The following is a 15,764-nucleotide window of genomic DNA, read 5'->3' on the forward strand; positions in this document are numbered from 1 at the left end:
GGGCCTGACTTTCGCGTGAAAAATTCCTTTGTGGTAGTGCCGTGGGAGAGTTCAGAGGCTTCTGACAGATTCATGAGGTAGCACATCAGATGTGGCTGGCTGCGTGCACGCCAAGGTGCGGCAGCTCCGTCAGGCATCTCCCATTCACGAGGGCCGATTGGAATGCAGAGAGTCCCTCAGTGACAGTGCAACGGCTAAGGCAGGGAACTCAGTCATGATATCACTTGACTGGCGCTCTGTTTCACGGATCGTGTGAAGCGAACCCAATGCTCCTTATTTAGAAGATACCATTGGCGTCTCAAATTACCCTCAAAGACCGCACGCCATCTCGGATGGTTTAAGTGCCGTTCAGAGCCTGGAATGTGACAAGATGAAAACAAGCGGTCTTCACCGTCTATTCATGGCAGTGACCACTAGATGGCAGTGAGTCAAAGGGAAATCCACCAAATTAAAAAACAGTCTTCACTTTTCAAGCACTGCACTCGTGCTTGTGGCGCGCTGCCACTCGCTCCCGCCCGCAAGGTGGATGCCGCCACAAGCACGAGTGCAGTGCTTGAAAAGTGAAGACCGGTGGCTAAAGGTCCTCCTAGAGCAGCGCATGTGCGCTGCCTAGGTAAGACCTAAAAAAAGGGGTGCATTAAAAACACACACAGTCTAAAATACCAAATATACACACTAAACGAAACAGTTTGGGGGTCAACAGTAAACAAATAACGTATTCAAGCAAATGAGGGTCACGTTCCATCAGAATGTAAAGGAGCACAGGTTAGGCCCATTCGCAAGAATTCAAAGGTTCCTTTGAGGGATCTTTCCAATCTCCGCCCTATATCGCTTCTTCCCTTCCTGAGCAAATTATTGGAAAAGCATGTTAATAAACATCTCTCCAACTATGTCGAACCAACTTGTAGTTTAGATCCTTCAGCCAGGCATTAGGCCCAAACACAGCACCGAATCAGCCCTGCTAGTGGTCACAGATAACATCAGGATGACCCTACACAAGGGCCATTCTACGATACTGGTGCTGTTGGTCCTATCTGCCGCGTTCGACACGGTTTCACATCAGATATTGCTCAGAACAATGAAGAAAATTGGACTAAGGAATTCTGCCTTTCAGTGGATGGCGAGCTTTCTATCTGCTTGCTCCCAGACCGTCAACCTGGGCCCGTATCGTTCAGCATCTATGGAACTGTCCAAGGGAGTACCTCAGGGCTCTTGTCTGAGCCCCACTTTAATCAATATCCATGTTGCTTCCTTTGCCAATCTCCTTAGGACGTATGGGTTCACCCCTATATCCTATGCTGAAGATACACAGATGCTTTTTCCCTCCGACAAATTCACTCCGTCTATACAGACGGCCTTCTCTTCCGGTATGAGTTATTTCACGCTGGATGAAGAGCAAATTTCTCCAGTGTAATGTTGGAAAAACTGAGATTCTGCTTTTTGGAGATGCACCTTTATTATGGACCCCAGAATCGTGGCCTGCTGAGCTGGGTTACCCCCCCCCCACCCCCCTTTAAACCCCTCGTTAAGAATTTAGGCGTCCGTTTGGATCAAGCCCTGACTTTGAAGGAGCACACTGCTCAGACAGCTGGCTCCTGTTTCCATACCTTGGGCTTACTCCGCCGAGTCTTTTCATTGCTCCCCGACTCAACCCGTAAGACTCTGACGGAGGTTCTTATACTGAGCCGTCTGGACTACTGCAATGGTCTGCTGATCTCCGCAAATGAGGCTACGCTAAGCAGACTGCAGGTAGTCCAGAATACGGTGGCACGACTGGTCCTCAATGCCCCTTCTAGGACTCCTTCCCGTACTCTTCTCTCCCAGATCCATTGGCTGCCAATACGCCAGCGGGTAAAACTTAAAGTTTGCCGCACTATTCATAAGGCGCTATTAAATCTTGGCTCCACCTATCTCGGAGAAATTTACACCTTACCTACCTCTCAGGTCTCTCAGTTCAAACTCCAAACATCTTCTTGTGGTTCCCGAGTCAGGAGGGCCAGACTAGGGGGAAGGCCCTCTCCTATCTTGGGCCCCGCTACTGGAATGAGCTCCCTCTGCACTTGAGACAATGTTCAGACCACCTACAGTTTAGGAAGTGGCTCAAGACCGCTCTTTTGTCTCCAATTCAGTTGTAGTAGCAGTTCTATGTCTATGCCACCCGTCCGAAGCGCAGAGATACACTTTCGGGGGTCGATTCAGGTGCTATATAAATAAATAAATAAAATCAATCAACTTGAGGGTGCGGGAGCCAAAAAGATAAACTTGGCTTTCCGCACCACCCAATGTGTTCCGGCACATGTCAGAACAAGGGCTCACAGATACTGAGCGCCATAAGCATGCTACAGAATGGTGTTCCACGCATAGCTCACTTGCTTTACTAACATCTTGTTGTGGACATAGTGCACCTACATTTTTTAGACTGCAACGTCACCATTTGCGATAAACTTGTGTAAATCAGGTACTTTGTAAACTGTTTCATTCCAGGCAAATGGTTTGCTACATACCCCACACTTCACTTGATTTGATGTGGAGTTAAAGAGTTATTTTTGGGGTTAAATACATATTTCAGAAAGGAAACTAGCATGTTTGTTTCTTGTTAATATCACTAGTTTCATGATGTTCTAACAAAAGCCGTTGAACTCTTTCTAATCTCTAATACAACTGAATAAGTCCCAATTCTACATCACAGGGTAAGCTTTTGAATGTATAACTGGTCATTGGACTATGAAAAACCATTCCTTTGCTAGCAGGTGAAAGAGTTTCCTCTAATATCTGTAAATCAAAGCACTGACATTACCAGAGGTCTACAACGAGTAGTTTGAGAAGAGTGTGGTAGCTCCCCAGCACCCTTAAAGTAGCTCTCAGAGATCCAGCCAAATCCAGTACCTTATTCAGTGAGTTTGTGCATTTTAAAGAAGGCAACACTGCTCAGCTCAAAACCCTTAGAGTGAAAGCTATTCAAACCAAGAGCAGGGGCTCATAACACTCACACACTGTCAGCCAGTGGGGTCTGCCACATAACCACCTGTCTCCACTCTCAATATAGCTACATTTCAAGGTGATTGGCCATATTTTAGGCCCTACTCTATCAGTCACACAAAATGTGTGAACGATGGGCCATAGAAGAGGAGTGCCCAAAGTAGCCTGAACAGTAATCAAAGTGTTGGAATGCAAGAGCCAGAGAGAAAATGTGTAAGTTGGGTGCATGTTCAGCCCAAAAACGGAGGAGAGCAGGGTATGGAACCGGAGCGGAGACAACTAAGAACTTCATGTGCATTAATCGGTCTCATGTGTGTGCATGTATGCACGTGTGTACATTTATGGGAGTGTGACTGTGTACCTCCCTAAAAAACAAACAATGTCACTCCCTGGAAGCTATGCTCAATGCCAAGGAACACCAAAAGCATACACTAGCACTCATCATAAAGTGTTCCTCAGGCACAATTGTGTCCATTCAAGGCATAATAATGCAAATGGCATAAGAATGGTCATCCTTAACTATTGAGCATTCTTGGACTAGTTGTGGCACACTCAGCTATCTGGCATGTTAAGAGAATGAATCGCCTATCTTTAGTCATCTCTGACATAATGGTAGGTGCCCCAGGCCATGACTGATATATGTGGCCTGTTACGGTGTCCAGCCTTGGCACAATGGTGGTCGAGGTATAATGGTGAGCATTATTGGCATTTACAACCATGCCCAGGTATTACAAATATAGGCTATGGATTATCACCCTTGACATTCTGCAAACTTTTCCAGCTTATCAGGACCTTTATGCGTGCAAGCCCCCTCCCCAAGAGACTGACCATCTATTATTGCGCGACATTCCGCTGCCTACTGTCACTCCCTCACCCAAGAGTTGGACAAACCCATCACTGAGGGAGAAATCTCCTCTGCCCTCTCCGAAATTCCAGCCGGCAAAATGCCCAGACCTGCTGGTTTCCCCAACAATTACTACCGGCGGTTCCATACAGAGTTGATTCCCTTCCTGCTCAAACTGTATGCTGAAAGTGCCAAAAAGGACACATTTCCTACTGAATTGGACCCATCTTCAAAAGTAGTTTTTCCCAAACCGGAACACCCTCCTGAGAAATGCTCCTCGAACAGGCCTATCATTGATTAACATCGAAATTGAGCTATATGCTAAAATTCTGGCAAACCGGCTACAACATGCTCTACCAGATTTGATCCATCACAATCAATGAGGCTTTATGCCCGGATGCAGTAGGAGACACTGCATCCGAAGGGTGGAAGTGGCACTCTCCAGACTGGATGGATCCCATCCTCCCATTGCGTTGCTCCTTTTAGATTTTAGGACTGCGTTTGAAGCAGAGGATTGGTCCTTTCTGGAGGCTGTCCTTGAAAGCGCGGACTTGGGAAGGTACATGCGACGTCTTACGGGGTCCTCTATCTAGAGCTCTAATCTAGGGTTCATTGGCAGATCGCTTTCCTATTTTGCGGGGAACCCCCCAGGCTGTGCCGCTGTCACCAATATTGTTTGCCCTTGCAATTGAGCCCCTGGCACAGCTTCTCCGCTGCGACGCCCAGTTGAGTGGGTGATCGTGGGACAGAGGGCCAAGGAAGAGGATCGTTTTTTATGCGGCTGATGTTCTGTTCTTGGCTGACAACCTAACTTCACGGGCCCGCATTATCAAACTCATTACCTTATTTGGGGAAGCCTCCAGGTGAACACTTCTAAATCTTTATTGGTCCATCGGAGGAGACACTGGCACCAATTACTAGCAATCCGCTATCCCTTTGCGACACCTCTCCTTCAAGTATTTGGGGTTCCATATCTCCCTGCTTCCCAATCTTACGAGACACCTCAATTTGAGCCAGCTTTTTTTTCCAGAGATTTATATATTACAAACTCGACCCGAAGCTATCAGAGCACTTTACTAAAGCCCCAGCTACGTAACAGACGGACATATTCATTTTGATTCACATGATATTGAGCGTCTCTGCCGAGACTCAAACCCGGTTTCCCCAGCTTCGAGGCTGACCGCTCTAGCCATTAGGCTACATCCTCTCCCCAGCTGATGTCCAAAATGATACATACATAGGTGGTCGCAGCTTCGACTGCCTGTAATGGGCTGTATCGCCCTTTTCAAAATGATGATTCTCCCTTGCGTCTCCAATCTCCCAGGTTTACAGATCACTCATTGCGAACGCTCCAAATGGTCTTGACAAGCTCTGACTCCGCTGCGGGGGTTGGGTTGGTGACCTTGGTACGGTGGATTTGAGGGAAGCCGGGTGGCCCCGTGCACACTGGCTATCTTTACTCGCCTTCGGTTGATTCTACTGAATTGTATGCTACCTATTTTACCTTGATACGCTTGCATCAGGCTGGCAAAATTCCCCATTCGGTCTGCTTTCGCTGCACTGAGGCTTCGGCCGACTTATATCACGTTGTTTGGATCTGCCCGGTCATTTTCGCACATTGGCAGTGGGTACGTAGCAAACTCTCGAAGGTCCCGAAACAGGATCTTAACCCGACCCCAAGATTGGCCCCGCTGGGGATGGCTGACGAGATAGGTGGCTTCCAGGCGACTGCATATCCATGAGCGTCGCCACATTGGTGTCTAGCTATGACATTGCTAGACAATGGGATTTCCCCAGTGCTCTGGCCCTGGGGGAATGGAGGGTGGGAGTTGATTGGTGCGCTAAACTTGAAGTCTGGTTACTATGCACACGGCTGTCCATGGAAATAAGATATGGGGGAAGATAGGAGGCATACTATGGCCTAGGGATGTGGCTGGTCACATTCTATAAGTGAATTGTGAATACAATAGTAATTTCTTGGTGGCTTCAAAACTAATAAAAATGTGTTATTAAACCTTTATCATAACAATTTTAACTGTAAAACTTTTGAAATACTAAACTTGCTTGATGTAGACTTAAGTGCACTACTTGAAGCATTAAAGGGGGATTTTGTTGTGATCTAGGGGGTTGGGTTCTTAACAGTAGACTCTGCCCAGTCTCAAGAAATGCTGTATGTGGAGTACTAGGTCACGATTATGTGGGTTACCTGCACTTCGAGCATAATCCTTATGGGGACGCCCTTAATATGATCTTGAGCAGGTTGGACCTAGTGCTCACCTTAGATCTAACGCCGGACTCTGCCCTAAACCAAGTTACCTGGGAGTGGTACTCGAAGCTTGATTGATTTTATAGCTGTTTCACAATAATGGCGTCAGAAGGACCTTCATTTTACAATTCTTCAAAACCAGCTTTAGTAACAACCATTCCATGGCCCTGGGATTATCTATAGGCCACGTTCAAACAAAACACACCATAGAAGCAACCAAGAACAGAGGTATTTCGCCTAAATGGACCTCTACAGACTCTGGTCATCTACTGACAGAATTGGTAGTCAGGGTGACTGGATCAGTCGATGGTATGTCTGGAGAGTGGGGGAAGATCCTATTTATTTGCTTTCGGCCTTTAAAGAAATTTACAATTTTGTTATTGAGCTGTTTTCATTGCCATCATCTTGCAGAGAACCAAAGAAACAGAAATGGTTTGATGAAGACTGGTCCTCTGTACATAGATGTCTAATTAAGGCATTGAGAAAGTCGCCTAGAATGATGGAGGAGTTTAGGGCATGTAGACCAAGTTATAAGGAGGTGATAAGGAGAGAAAAAAAGGTTATTAGGCAGGAAGCCTAGGACCAATTACGTGAGGCTAGTGACAAGAATGATGTGCTCTGCTTCCAGAAAATTGTCAATGAACCTTTTTTTGAAGGGAAGCAAAACTCAAGCATGGAAACAATCATTCTGCGACAAGTATGGGTGGCATACTTCCCCAAGGTGTAGGACAGCTGTATGCTGCCAGATACCCTGGTCAGTAATGCTTCGAATTACCCAATATGGGAAAAGATAGATTTCCCGGAAATTACACCGCAGGAGAAAATCTTGGCAATCGAAAGGAGTCCAAGAAATAAAGAGCCAGGTCCATTGGGCTTAAAGTAATAGTCAACGTACTGAGAAGTGCAATACATGTGGACCCTTCAAAATCATGGTCCAACTCAGTTATTGCCCCCATCATAAAGAAGGAAGATCAAGGAGATCCTTCCTGTTACCGCCATACCTCTGCTAAAGTGTTGGGCAGAATCCTACTAGATCGATTGGGGGATTGGGCCCCGGAGAAAAATATATACTTCCGGAGGTGCAGAATGGGTTTAGACAACGTCTTGGGACTGTCAAACAGTGTCTGAATCTCTGCCTCTTAGTTAGCAGATACACAGAGGTGAAGAGGGGCTGAATACATCTAGCATTTATGGACCTCAGTTCTGCTTTTGACTGCGTTAATCGTGCCCTGTGGAGGGAGGATGCACAAAATGGGTGTGACAGGGTGCATTAGGTAAGGCCCAAAAGGCGAGTGCAGCCCCCCAATCAGGATTCAACGGGGCGCCAGACAAGGATGTGTTCTGGCGCCCTTTCTTTTCTGCCTCTACATTAATGATCTTACTTCATTATTGCTTGTGGAGTTTAAGATCCGTAGCGTGGGAGCAAGGATCCTTCCGGCCCAGTTATATGCTGATGACTGTGTGATACTTTCCAAAAAATGGGTGGAGCTACAGAAGATGTTGGATGATTTAACCTTGTGTAAGAACCAACTGGGACCATCTTAAATCTTACACTATGATCTGTGGTCAGCCACCTAGCAAGCTGATGTCCCACCAATAAGATTAGACTTCTCGGAGTACCATCCTTGACATACCTGGGGGTTCCCTTTGATAACAAGGTCACTTGGGGGGGTATCTGATGAAAATAAGGAAGACCTAATTTGAAAGATCCATTGTTGCAGTCTTCAAGTTTGCTGTAAAACTTGACTTTAAAGCCTCTAGATGCAAAGGCCAAACATACCTCAGTGGTCACATATTGGGTGGTTATTTGGAGACTTTCTTACACAGGACAGTGAAAAAGGCTTCCAAAGAAAATGTCTATCTTTTCCCATTGGTGTTCCCATCTATACCGGTCATGTGGAGTTGGGATTAATGTATATTGAGGATTGGATAAAATCTAGCACCCATTATGTTTTGTCTTTGTATTTGGAATAAATCATAAACACAACTTAATCAAGCTGCGATTGCCATTTGGTTGGTGCTTGATAAAGCTCATTACATCCCATGGTTGAGATATGCAAGGGATCCACTCCGCTTGATAAGGTGCTTGGGTATTTTAAATAATCCCCAGAGTATTAACTCTTCAACTAAAAATAGTGCACAAACTAAATTCCTTGCGAGCTCACCAGAAGTTGAGAACTCCATGAATGCAGTAAAAGAAGGGTTCTGGCTCACCAGCTTCTAATTACTAAACATCATATGGAGTCATGAATTGTGTGTCTAATGAACATAATAGGCATTATTTAATTCAGTTCCATTAGAACACTGGTCATTTTTTGGATTTGTATCCTAGTGATGCATTTTGGAATTTGGATCTTGTGCCATGTCCCTGTAATTCAGAGTTTGCGCAATCACGCTACACCTCTTCCTTGTCTGCAAACTCTAGGACACATCAGAAGCTGTAGTTCTGCATTATTTTATTTACAACTTCTGCAGTCTGAATACATCTTTATTATGGTGTATAGATTTATTTCAGCTGCAGTTAAGTCACAGAGTAAAGTGGGCAAGTAACAAAGTGCAGCCATGCAGGTTATTCAAGAAAGCACAAAATCATTTTGCGATTTCATTGGCCAAATGTCTGTGTTTATGTACAAGTAACTTTATCGTCTAAATTTTGGTGTATTTTGTACTGAATTTTAGATTATTTAAGTGTTTATTCAATCTATGGCCAGTTTTTTTTAAACTTGTGTATGAATTTTATCTTTCTGCAGTTCGTTTAAATAAAAAGTTGTACTCGTGTGTTTTATTTTAAACCAAATAAAGATTGACTTGCACATGTGTGATCAATATTTTACAGTTATGAAATCTGCTAGTAGCTCATGTGGAATTTCCTCAAGCAGAAGCAGTTCTCTCTACTGTTCCCTGGACTAAACAAAAAAAAGCGTCATCCACTGACTGGCCAGACAATTAATTCCCTTTTTAACAAGCCCGTACAAGATGGAGCTGACATTAATGCAATATTTGAGCAAGCAGGCACCAACTGAAAAATATGCAGTGCATAATACAAATAGGCTTAAATGGCTTTATTTATATTTCAGCCTCCGATTTAAGAGTATTGTTGTCTCTTTCAGAAACCAAGCATTATCTGTTTCACTCCTTGCCTTTTCTAACACTTTCTTTGTAAAATATGCGATAACTTCAAGCATGAATCAAATACTCATATTTCTTTTGTCCCCCAACAACCTGAATCCCATTGGCTTTTTCCACTCACCTGTGTTGTCATTTTCCCATTTCAGCCATGTGATGCAGCAATGTCACAGTGTTCCAGTGTCTAAAAGCAAAAAAATAAACATTCAGCGAGATGGCAAGAAAATGTTTACTTTTTCAAAAAAGCCTCAATGCTGCATCCTGTTCTGAAGGATCACCCCCTTTAAAAATGCCTCTGTTTCATTTCAGAGTTTTCTTCAGTGCTAGGTTTGTTGGGTCATGCCACTTCAGAGTGGTTGTAGAAATCACTGAAGAACAGAGGCGACACCCCCATAGGTTGATCATGCGACCCAGGTAGACAGCACTAAACACGTTCCAGCAGATAACCGGGTTGATCATCTCACAAGTATGGAAAGGTATGCTAGAAGCCAGGGTAGGTGCTTGGTAGTGTGTTGTAGGACTGAGCCCAATCGCTTACAAAGAAGGTCTGGAAGTGGTTCTTTTGTGGCGAGCTAGTAGTTGTCAGGCAGCTGCCGAAGTAGGTGTTAAGCTTTGTGTTGAACGTTCAGTGGTGGACAATTCTTTAGTCAAGGTCAATCATTACAACGGTTATCAAAGCCAATAGGTCTCACTCATGGAGACCTGATGACCGGCTTCATCCAATCTAATTTTGATTATTTAAAAAAAAAAAAAAAGCTATGAAGTTCACATAAGTTATTACTTTTTTTTCAAACTGGGAATGACACACACCCCACCTGTAGGATGGTGACACTTTAGAATGGTTTTAAATCTTAACGAGTGGCAACTACAGGAAATTGATATGTATAATTGTTTGCATGGATGGATGTTGAAGGGCCTGAACTTACCAGAAGACTATGTTCATCATTAAATTCGAGGGGTTTCATGGACTAGAATGAAAACAAACATTTGCAATGCAATAGGTCTCGCATTTACGGGAGTTTGAGCTATTGGCATTGTAAACGACAATGCCTTTTTTTAATGTTTTGGGTTTTAAAACATAAATAAAGGCATTGTCATTACTAATAGAATAAACTCTCGCAAACGCGAGACCTATTGCATTGCAAATGCTTGTTTATGTTTGACCTGCTTAGCTGGGAGGCTGTTCTGATAATGAATTTGCTCCTCCTCTCCAGCTTTACATCGGAAGTAGGAGTACACTTGTAGCTTTCTGAAAAGCTGTCAAGCGGGGGCTCGAGTGGGCATACTGTCACTCTTCGAGGGAAGAATGGTTGTGAGGAATGTGCGCTGCTGTTTCTCTGTTCACACAGCTCTCTATTGCTTGCTCTCAAAGCCCGATAAGGACTATGATTGAGGGGTGCATATGCTTGCTCATGTTGTACCTAAACAGGACGTCCTAGCTGGAGCAACAGATCTTTGACTAAACAATAAGCTCTTCAAAACAAGCCCAAAGAAGGGGGACGGCGGAGAGTTCAAAAATGACAATTAAAATAATGTAAGCGTTAGTAAAGGCTATAAGTCTGCCTTTTTAATCAAAGGATTTATTATAGATAAGAGAGTTTGCGCATGTGAGTGCCTTTGAGGAAATGTGTGAACGGCTGTGCGAATCTATTATTGGGTGTGCATAGATGGATATATGAGCAAGTCACTCATGGAAGGATGGTTGAATAGATAGTGGAGTATTTGCAAGAGTAAATGAGGTACAAGTATACGAGTGCATGAATGAATGAAAGGGTGGCTGAGTGCATGGACAAGCAAGTGAATATAAATGAGGGCTACCTGGGTAGATTAGTGGATTATTAGGAGAACGCATAGATCACGGAATGGTGAATGTATGGAGTGATTACTAAGTATGCGAAAATCAATGGATGAATAATTTAATGAGTGCATGGATGGACAAGAGCGCAAGTAGAGGAGACTGGATGGTTATATATGAGTTAGTGAGTGAATGGACATATTTACAAGGATGAATGAGTGGGTGGATGGATTACTCGATGCATAAGGTTATCCTGAGTTGTTGCAGTTTGTGGCAGAGGAAGCTACAAGGTTGGTAGGATATGTAAGACGGGACAATCCAGACCAAATAACACAAGTAAAAGAGCACAGCAGGCTATTCAGAGGCTGTGTATGTGCCCCTAACACACTTTGGACCCAGCTTCATCTCTGTCACATGAACTATTGCGATGCCAACCACCTCTCATTAGGGGTTAGACTGGGTCATAACATTACTTGATCACATGTTCATTCAACTGTAACCTCTTGACAGAGCGCACATAATTGTCACATGTGCAACTGTAATTACCATACACCGGCGGCTATCAAAATACCACCAAATTCAGGAAAAGGAAATACTGTATTTACAGGACGGGGAGTGGGGGGGGGGGGTTGTAGACAGCACAGTGAAGGGGTGACGCTAGGAAATTAATGGAGAAAGTAAAAATAGCGTATAAGTGGAAAGATGCATGAGATCTTATCAATATTTAGTATTGTCAGAACTGAAGCAATTTTAATTATGTTTAATCACATCAAAATCATTGTTTTTACTCACGGATTGTTTCATTTTTTTGTGGAGTTTTATATAGCGCGAACTAGACACGAAGGTATCAGAGCGCTTTAAATGAGCACCAGTTATGTTACAGACTGATTTGAACTGCTAACCAGCATTGGCAACGCGAGTAGGTCTGGCTTGTTTGAATCGCATGTTCTGTGTGATCGGTCTGTATGCAATAGCACAATTCACAGAGGAGTGACTTAAACACTCGAAATTGTTACTGGAAGTGTGTCATTTCACATTAGAATGTCACTCATAACTGAAACAATAACAAATAGGAATTAAAAGGCCAGTCTGGGAGAATTCTGGTCTCCAGCTCTGCCCTTGCTGTCCTAGGCTTACTGTCCTATATGCCCCAGGCACGAGCATCTGTTGTGTTCTGGACACATCTGTGCACCTCGATGGCATATCATGGCCCCCATCCTCCACCCGCCAGACCCTGGCCTAAAACCTCTTGACTGAGTCCGGAGGGGGCCCCTCCCGGTACTTTGCAGAGTGTGGGGCGTGGTTCAAGTTTTGTTACATCACGGGTGCGCCTCAAGCGCGGGCAAGGCTCCGGCACTGAAGGAGCGCGTGACATGCCTCCAGTGTGTTTGCGTGTAGCGGGTCTAAATGCACAGTTTATGTGCAAGCTGTGTGTTTTGTTCTGTGAATGCCTGGGTGTGTTTATTTGTGTGCGCGCCTCTTTATGTGGCAAGGCGCCCCTTCTACTTGTATATATGGTGCGCTACGAGCCCGTGCTGGTTTGTGAAGAATTCCATCTAAGGCTGTTGAGATAATTCAGTGGCATTCATGCCACCAGATATGCTTGCAGGTCACCGGTTCGAATTCCAGGTAGATAAAAGAAATGTGCCTAAAGGCAATTCACGTTAGGATATGTGCTACATACACAGCAATTATTGAAATGAAACGCAGGGGTGCATCCTTGTGTTATATTTTAACTGGTATTTTGTATGAGTACTCGTGACCCAACAGCATGGTAGTATTGATCGCTCATAATTTACTAACAAAAGCAAATGATATTAATGCATGTTCTAATTAAGATTGAAAATTGTGAATTCAAAAGCCCAGGATTTACACAGAAGGTTTAGGCCCGCGACCCACTGGTAGCACGGCCTGGATTGAAGTAGGTTGTCACGCTGCAAAGGAATGACTGAAGGGTTGTCGTTCAATTACACAGTCGCTCATGAAATATTTCAGTTACAAGCAGGAAGTGGGATAAGGGAGGGGGTGGCAAATGGTGTGCACTTTCGTGTCCGCTTTGATGTTCTCAGTGGCCGCGCAGCTCACTGAGAACATCAAAGCGGCCACGAAAGTGATCAGCAGGCTGACAAATAGTGCGCGCGCCCGGCGCTGCGTGTAGCAGATCTAATTCCACAGTTTATGTGCAAGCTGTGTGTTTTGTTCTGTGAATGCCTGGGTGTGTATTTGTGTGCGCGCCTCTATGTGGCAAGGCGCCCCTTCTATTTATATATATGGTGCGCTACGAGCCCGTGCTGGTTTGTGAAGAATTCCATCTAAGGCTGTTGAGATAATTCAGTGGCATTCATGCCACCGGATATGCTTGCAGGTCACCGGTTCGAATTCCAGGTAGAGAAAAGAAGTGTGCCTAAAAGCTATTCACGTTATGATATGTGCTACATACACAGCAATTATTGAAATGAAACGCAGGGGTGCATCCTTGTGTTATATTTTAACTAGTATTTTGTATGAGTACTCGTGACCCAACAGCATGGTAGTGTTGATCGCTCATAATTCACTAACAAAAGCAAATGATATTAATGCATGTTCTAATTAAGATTGAAGTAGGTTGTCACGCTGCAAAGGAATGACTGAAGGGTTGTTGTTCAATTACACAGTCGCTCATGAAATATTTAAGTTACAAGCAAGAAGTGGGATAAGGGAGGGGGTGGCAAATGGTGTGCACTTTCGCGGCCGCTTTGATGTTCTCAGTGGCCGCGCGGCTCACTGAGAACAAAGCGGCCACAAAAGTGATCAGCAGGCTGCCAAATGGTGGGGGCGCCCGGCGCACATGCACTGTAGTTGGCGGCCTGAAAGCACTGGTTTGCACTTCCAAATACCCCTTATACTAAAGCTCTCGCGAGAGCAGCGCTAAAGCGCTGGCTCAGGCGAGACATAAAAAGGACATTTCTTAGGAATTACCTAGGTATGTTGAATATGGGACATTTTTGTGGAATAAAACCAAAACAAAACACGTTTTTACATGCAACAGTTGGACTGATTGCTCATTAAGTGAAAGGATGCTCGTTAGGAAATACTTCTTGACTTAAAACTTGTGAAAATTCGGCTCTGAAATTCTCCATCTTGTGGATGAATACGGTTATTGGTTTCCATGAATGTAAGTTATGTTTAATATATATGTAGTTTATGGTTTCATCTATGCATACACAAAAAGGAATAGTTTGATAAGTATATTTCCACCTGAAATATATGCTCTATGTTGGTTTGTGTCATTATTTCAACACAAAGTTCAGCAAGGTTGTACTCTGTGAGAATAACATTGACCTGCCAATAAAGTGAGAAGTGAACCATCATCATATGTTTTCAACAAGATGTCAACTTGATTCAGAGTAGGTCCAGTTCTGATCCTTCGTGCAACTGGAGTCAATATATTTTATATACTGGAACCACACGTTAAATGGACCCAAGTCTGTGATCCTTTCCTTGAAAGGGCATTTTAAATTGAGTAGATTGGGTTCTGAAAGACCGACCTTTTTTTCCATAGGTGCATCTCTTAACATCAGAAACTTGAGCACACAGTTAGAAAATAAAACCGGGTTACTGAAAAAGATGGCAACTACACCAAACCGCCCTCAGTGTCCCATGCCCACTGAATACTTCATTTTTTGAAATATGAGGGAATACAACTTTCAATAGGTGTCATGTGTGATCGTAACTGTGTTGGTATTCGATGCACACAATTTATATGCGTTACTACACCAATTGTTGCAGGTTTAGCTGTATTGAAGTGAAGGTCTCCCCTTCGAGACAGTTCTGTAACGAGGATACATGGATTCCCAATACGAGCATGGGAAAATATTGCACCCCTTAACTCCTAGTTGAAAGGTAAAAGCCATTACTGGAGTGAAGAGGGCACCTAGCATCCCTGAGGCTTGGGTGCCACTGCACCTGCTGCACTAGTGGTACCTGCGTCCCCGTCTTTCCAAGATGATATTCAAGAAATTATTTTATTATGTGAAGCAACTTGCAAAGTAGCTATTGACTGACACGCTTATTCTAGTAGAAGATCAGGACATTTTGGTTAGTACATATCTGCCCCCCCACTTGTTTCGTGTTAACCACATGGAAAGTGAGCTGTAATAGATTAATGGACCAAGCACAGAGTAAGGGTACAATGACGTCTCCATGGTTTAGAAAGTTAAATTCTTTGCAGATCAACAGATAACTTCCATGCTCATTAATTCGGCCTGTGTTACTGACACATTCTGAATAAAGTCTACAAGAGGCATCTCCAATTATTAGCTTGTGAGCTATTGCTAGCTGCCCTGCTCCTCTAAGTATTGTATTTGCATTTATATATCGCTTACTACCCCATACGAGGCATCAAAGCGCTTTTTTGGCGAGTAGCACTCTACTCCGGGATCTATAGCGGATTAGTGTTGAATTAGTACAGTGAAACCTGCAAGTACATTTTAAGTGGTGGATAGGTTAGTCAGTTATTTGGATTCGGAAGGATAGAAGAGGAAAAAAGGTTGGTATTTATATAGCGCGTGTTACCCCTGATGGGGTATTGAAGCACGCTACTCCGGAAACCCATAAACGATTAGTGGTGAATTAGTATGGTGAAATATGAAAGTAATTTGAGTGGTGGATTTTAGTAAGTTATTTGGAGTGAGAAGGATAGGGGAGGGATAGAAGGGGAAGAAAGGTTTGCATTCATATAGCACCTGTTACCCTTGATGGGTGTTGAAGCGCTT

At 43.9% G+C, this 15,764-nt stretch overlaps 1 protein-coding gene across 2 annotated transcripts in view; it reads right to left on the reverse strand.

The window, feature by feature from the left end:
• The window catches only part of ARIH2 (ariadne RBR E3 ubiquitin protein ligase 2), a 282,679-nt gene that overhangs the window by 247,802 nt on the left and 19,113 nt on the right, over positions 1-15,764 (reverse strand). For both annotated transcript variants that reach the window (XM_085624353.1, XM_085624352.1), the window contains exon 2: positions 9,340-9,399. In XM_085624353.1, coding sequence (XP_085480479.1) covers positions 9,340-9,351 — 12 coding nt within the window. In that variant the 5' untranslated portion in view covers positions 9,352-9,399. The remainder of the gene's footprint in view (positions 1-9,339; positions 9,400-15,764) is intronic.

Source organism: Triturus cristatus, chromosome 9, assembly GCF_964204655.1.
Source record: "Triturus cristatus chromosome 9, aTriCri1.1, whole genome shotgun sequence".
In the NCBI taxonomy this organism is placed as follows: Eukaryota; Metazoa; Chordata; class Amphibia; order Caudata; family Salamandridae; genus Triturus; species Triturus cristatus.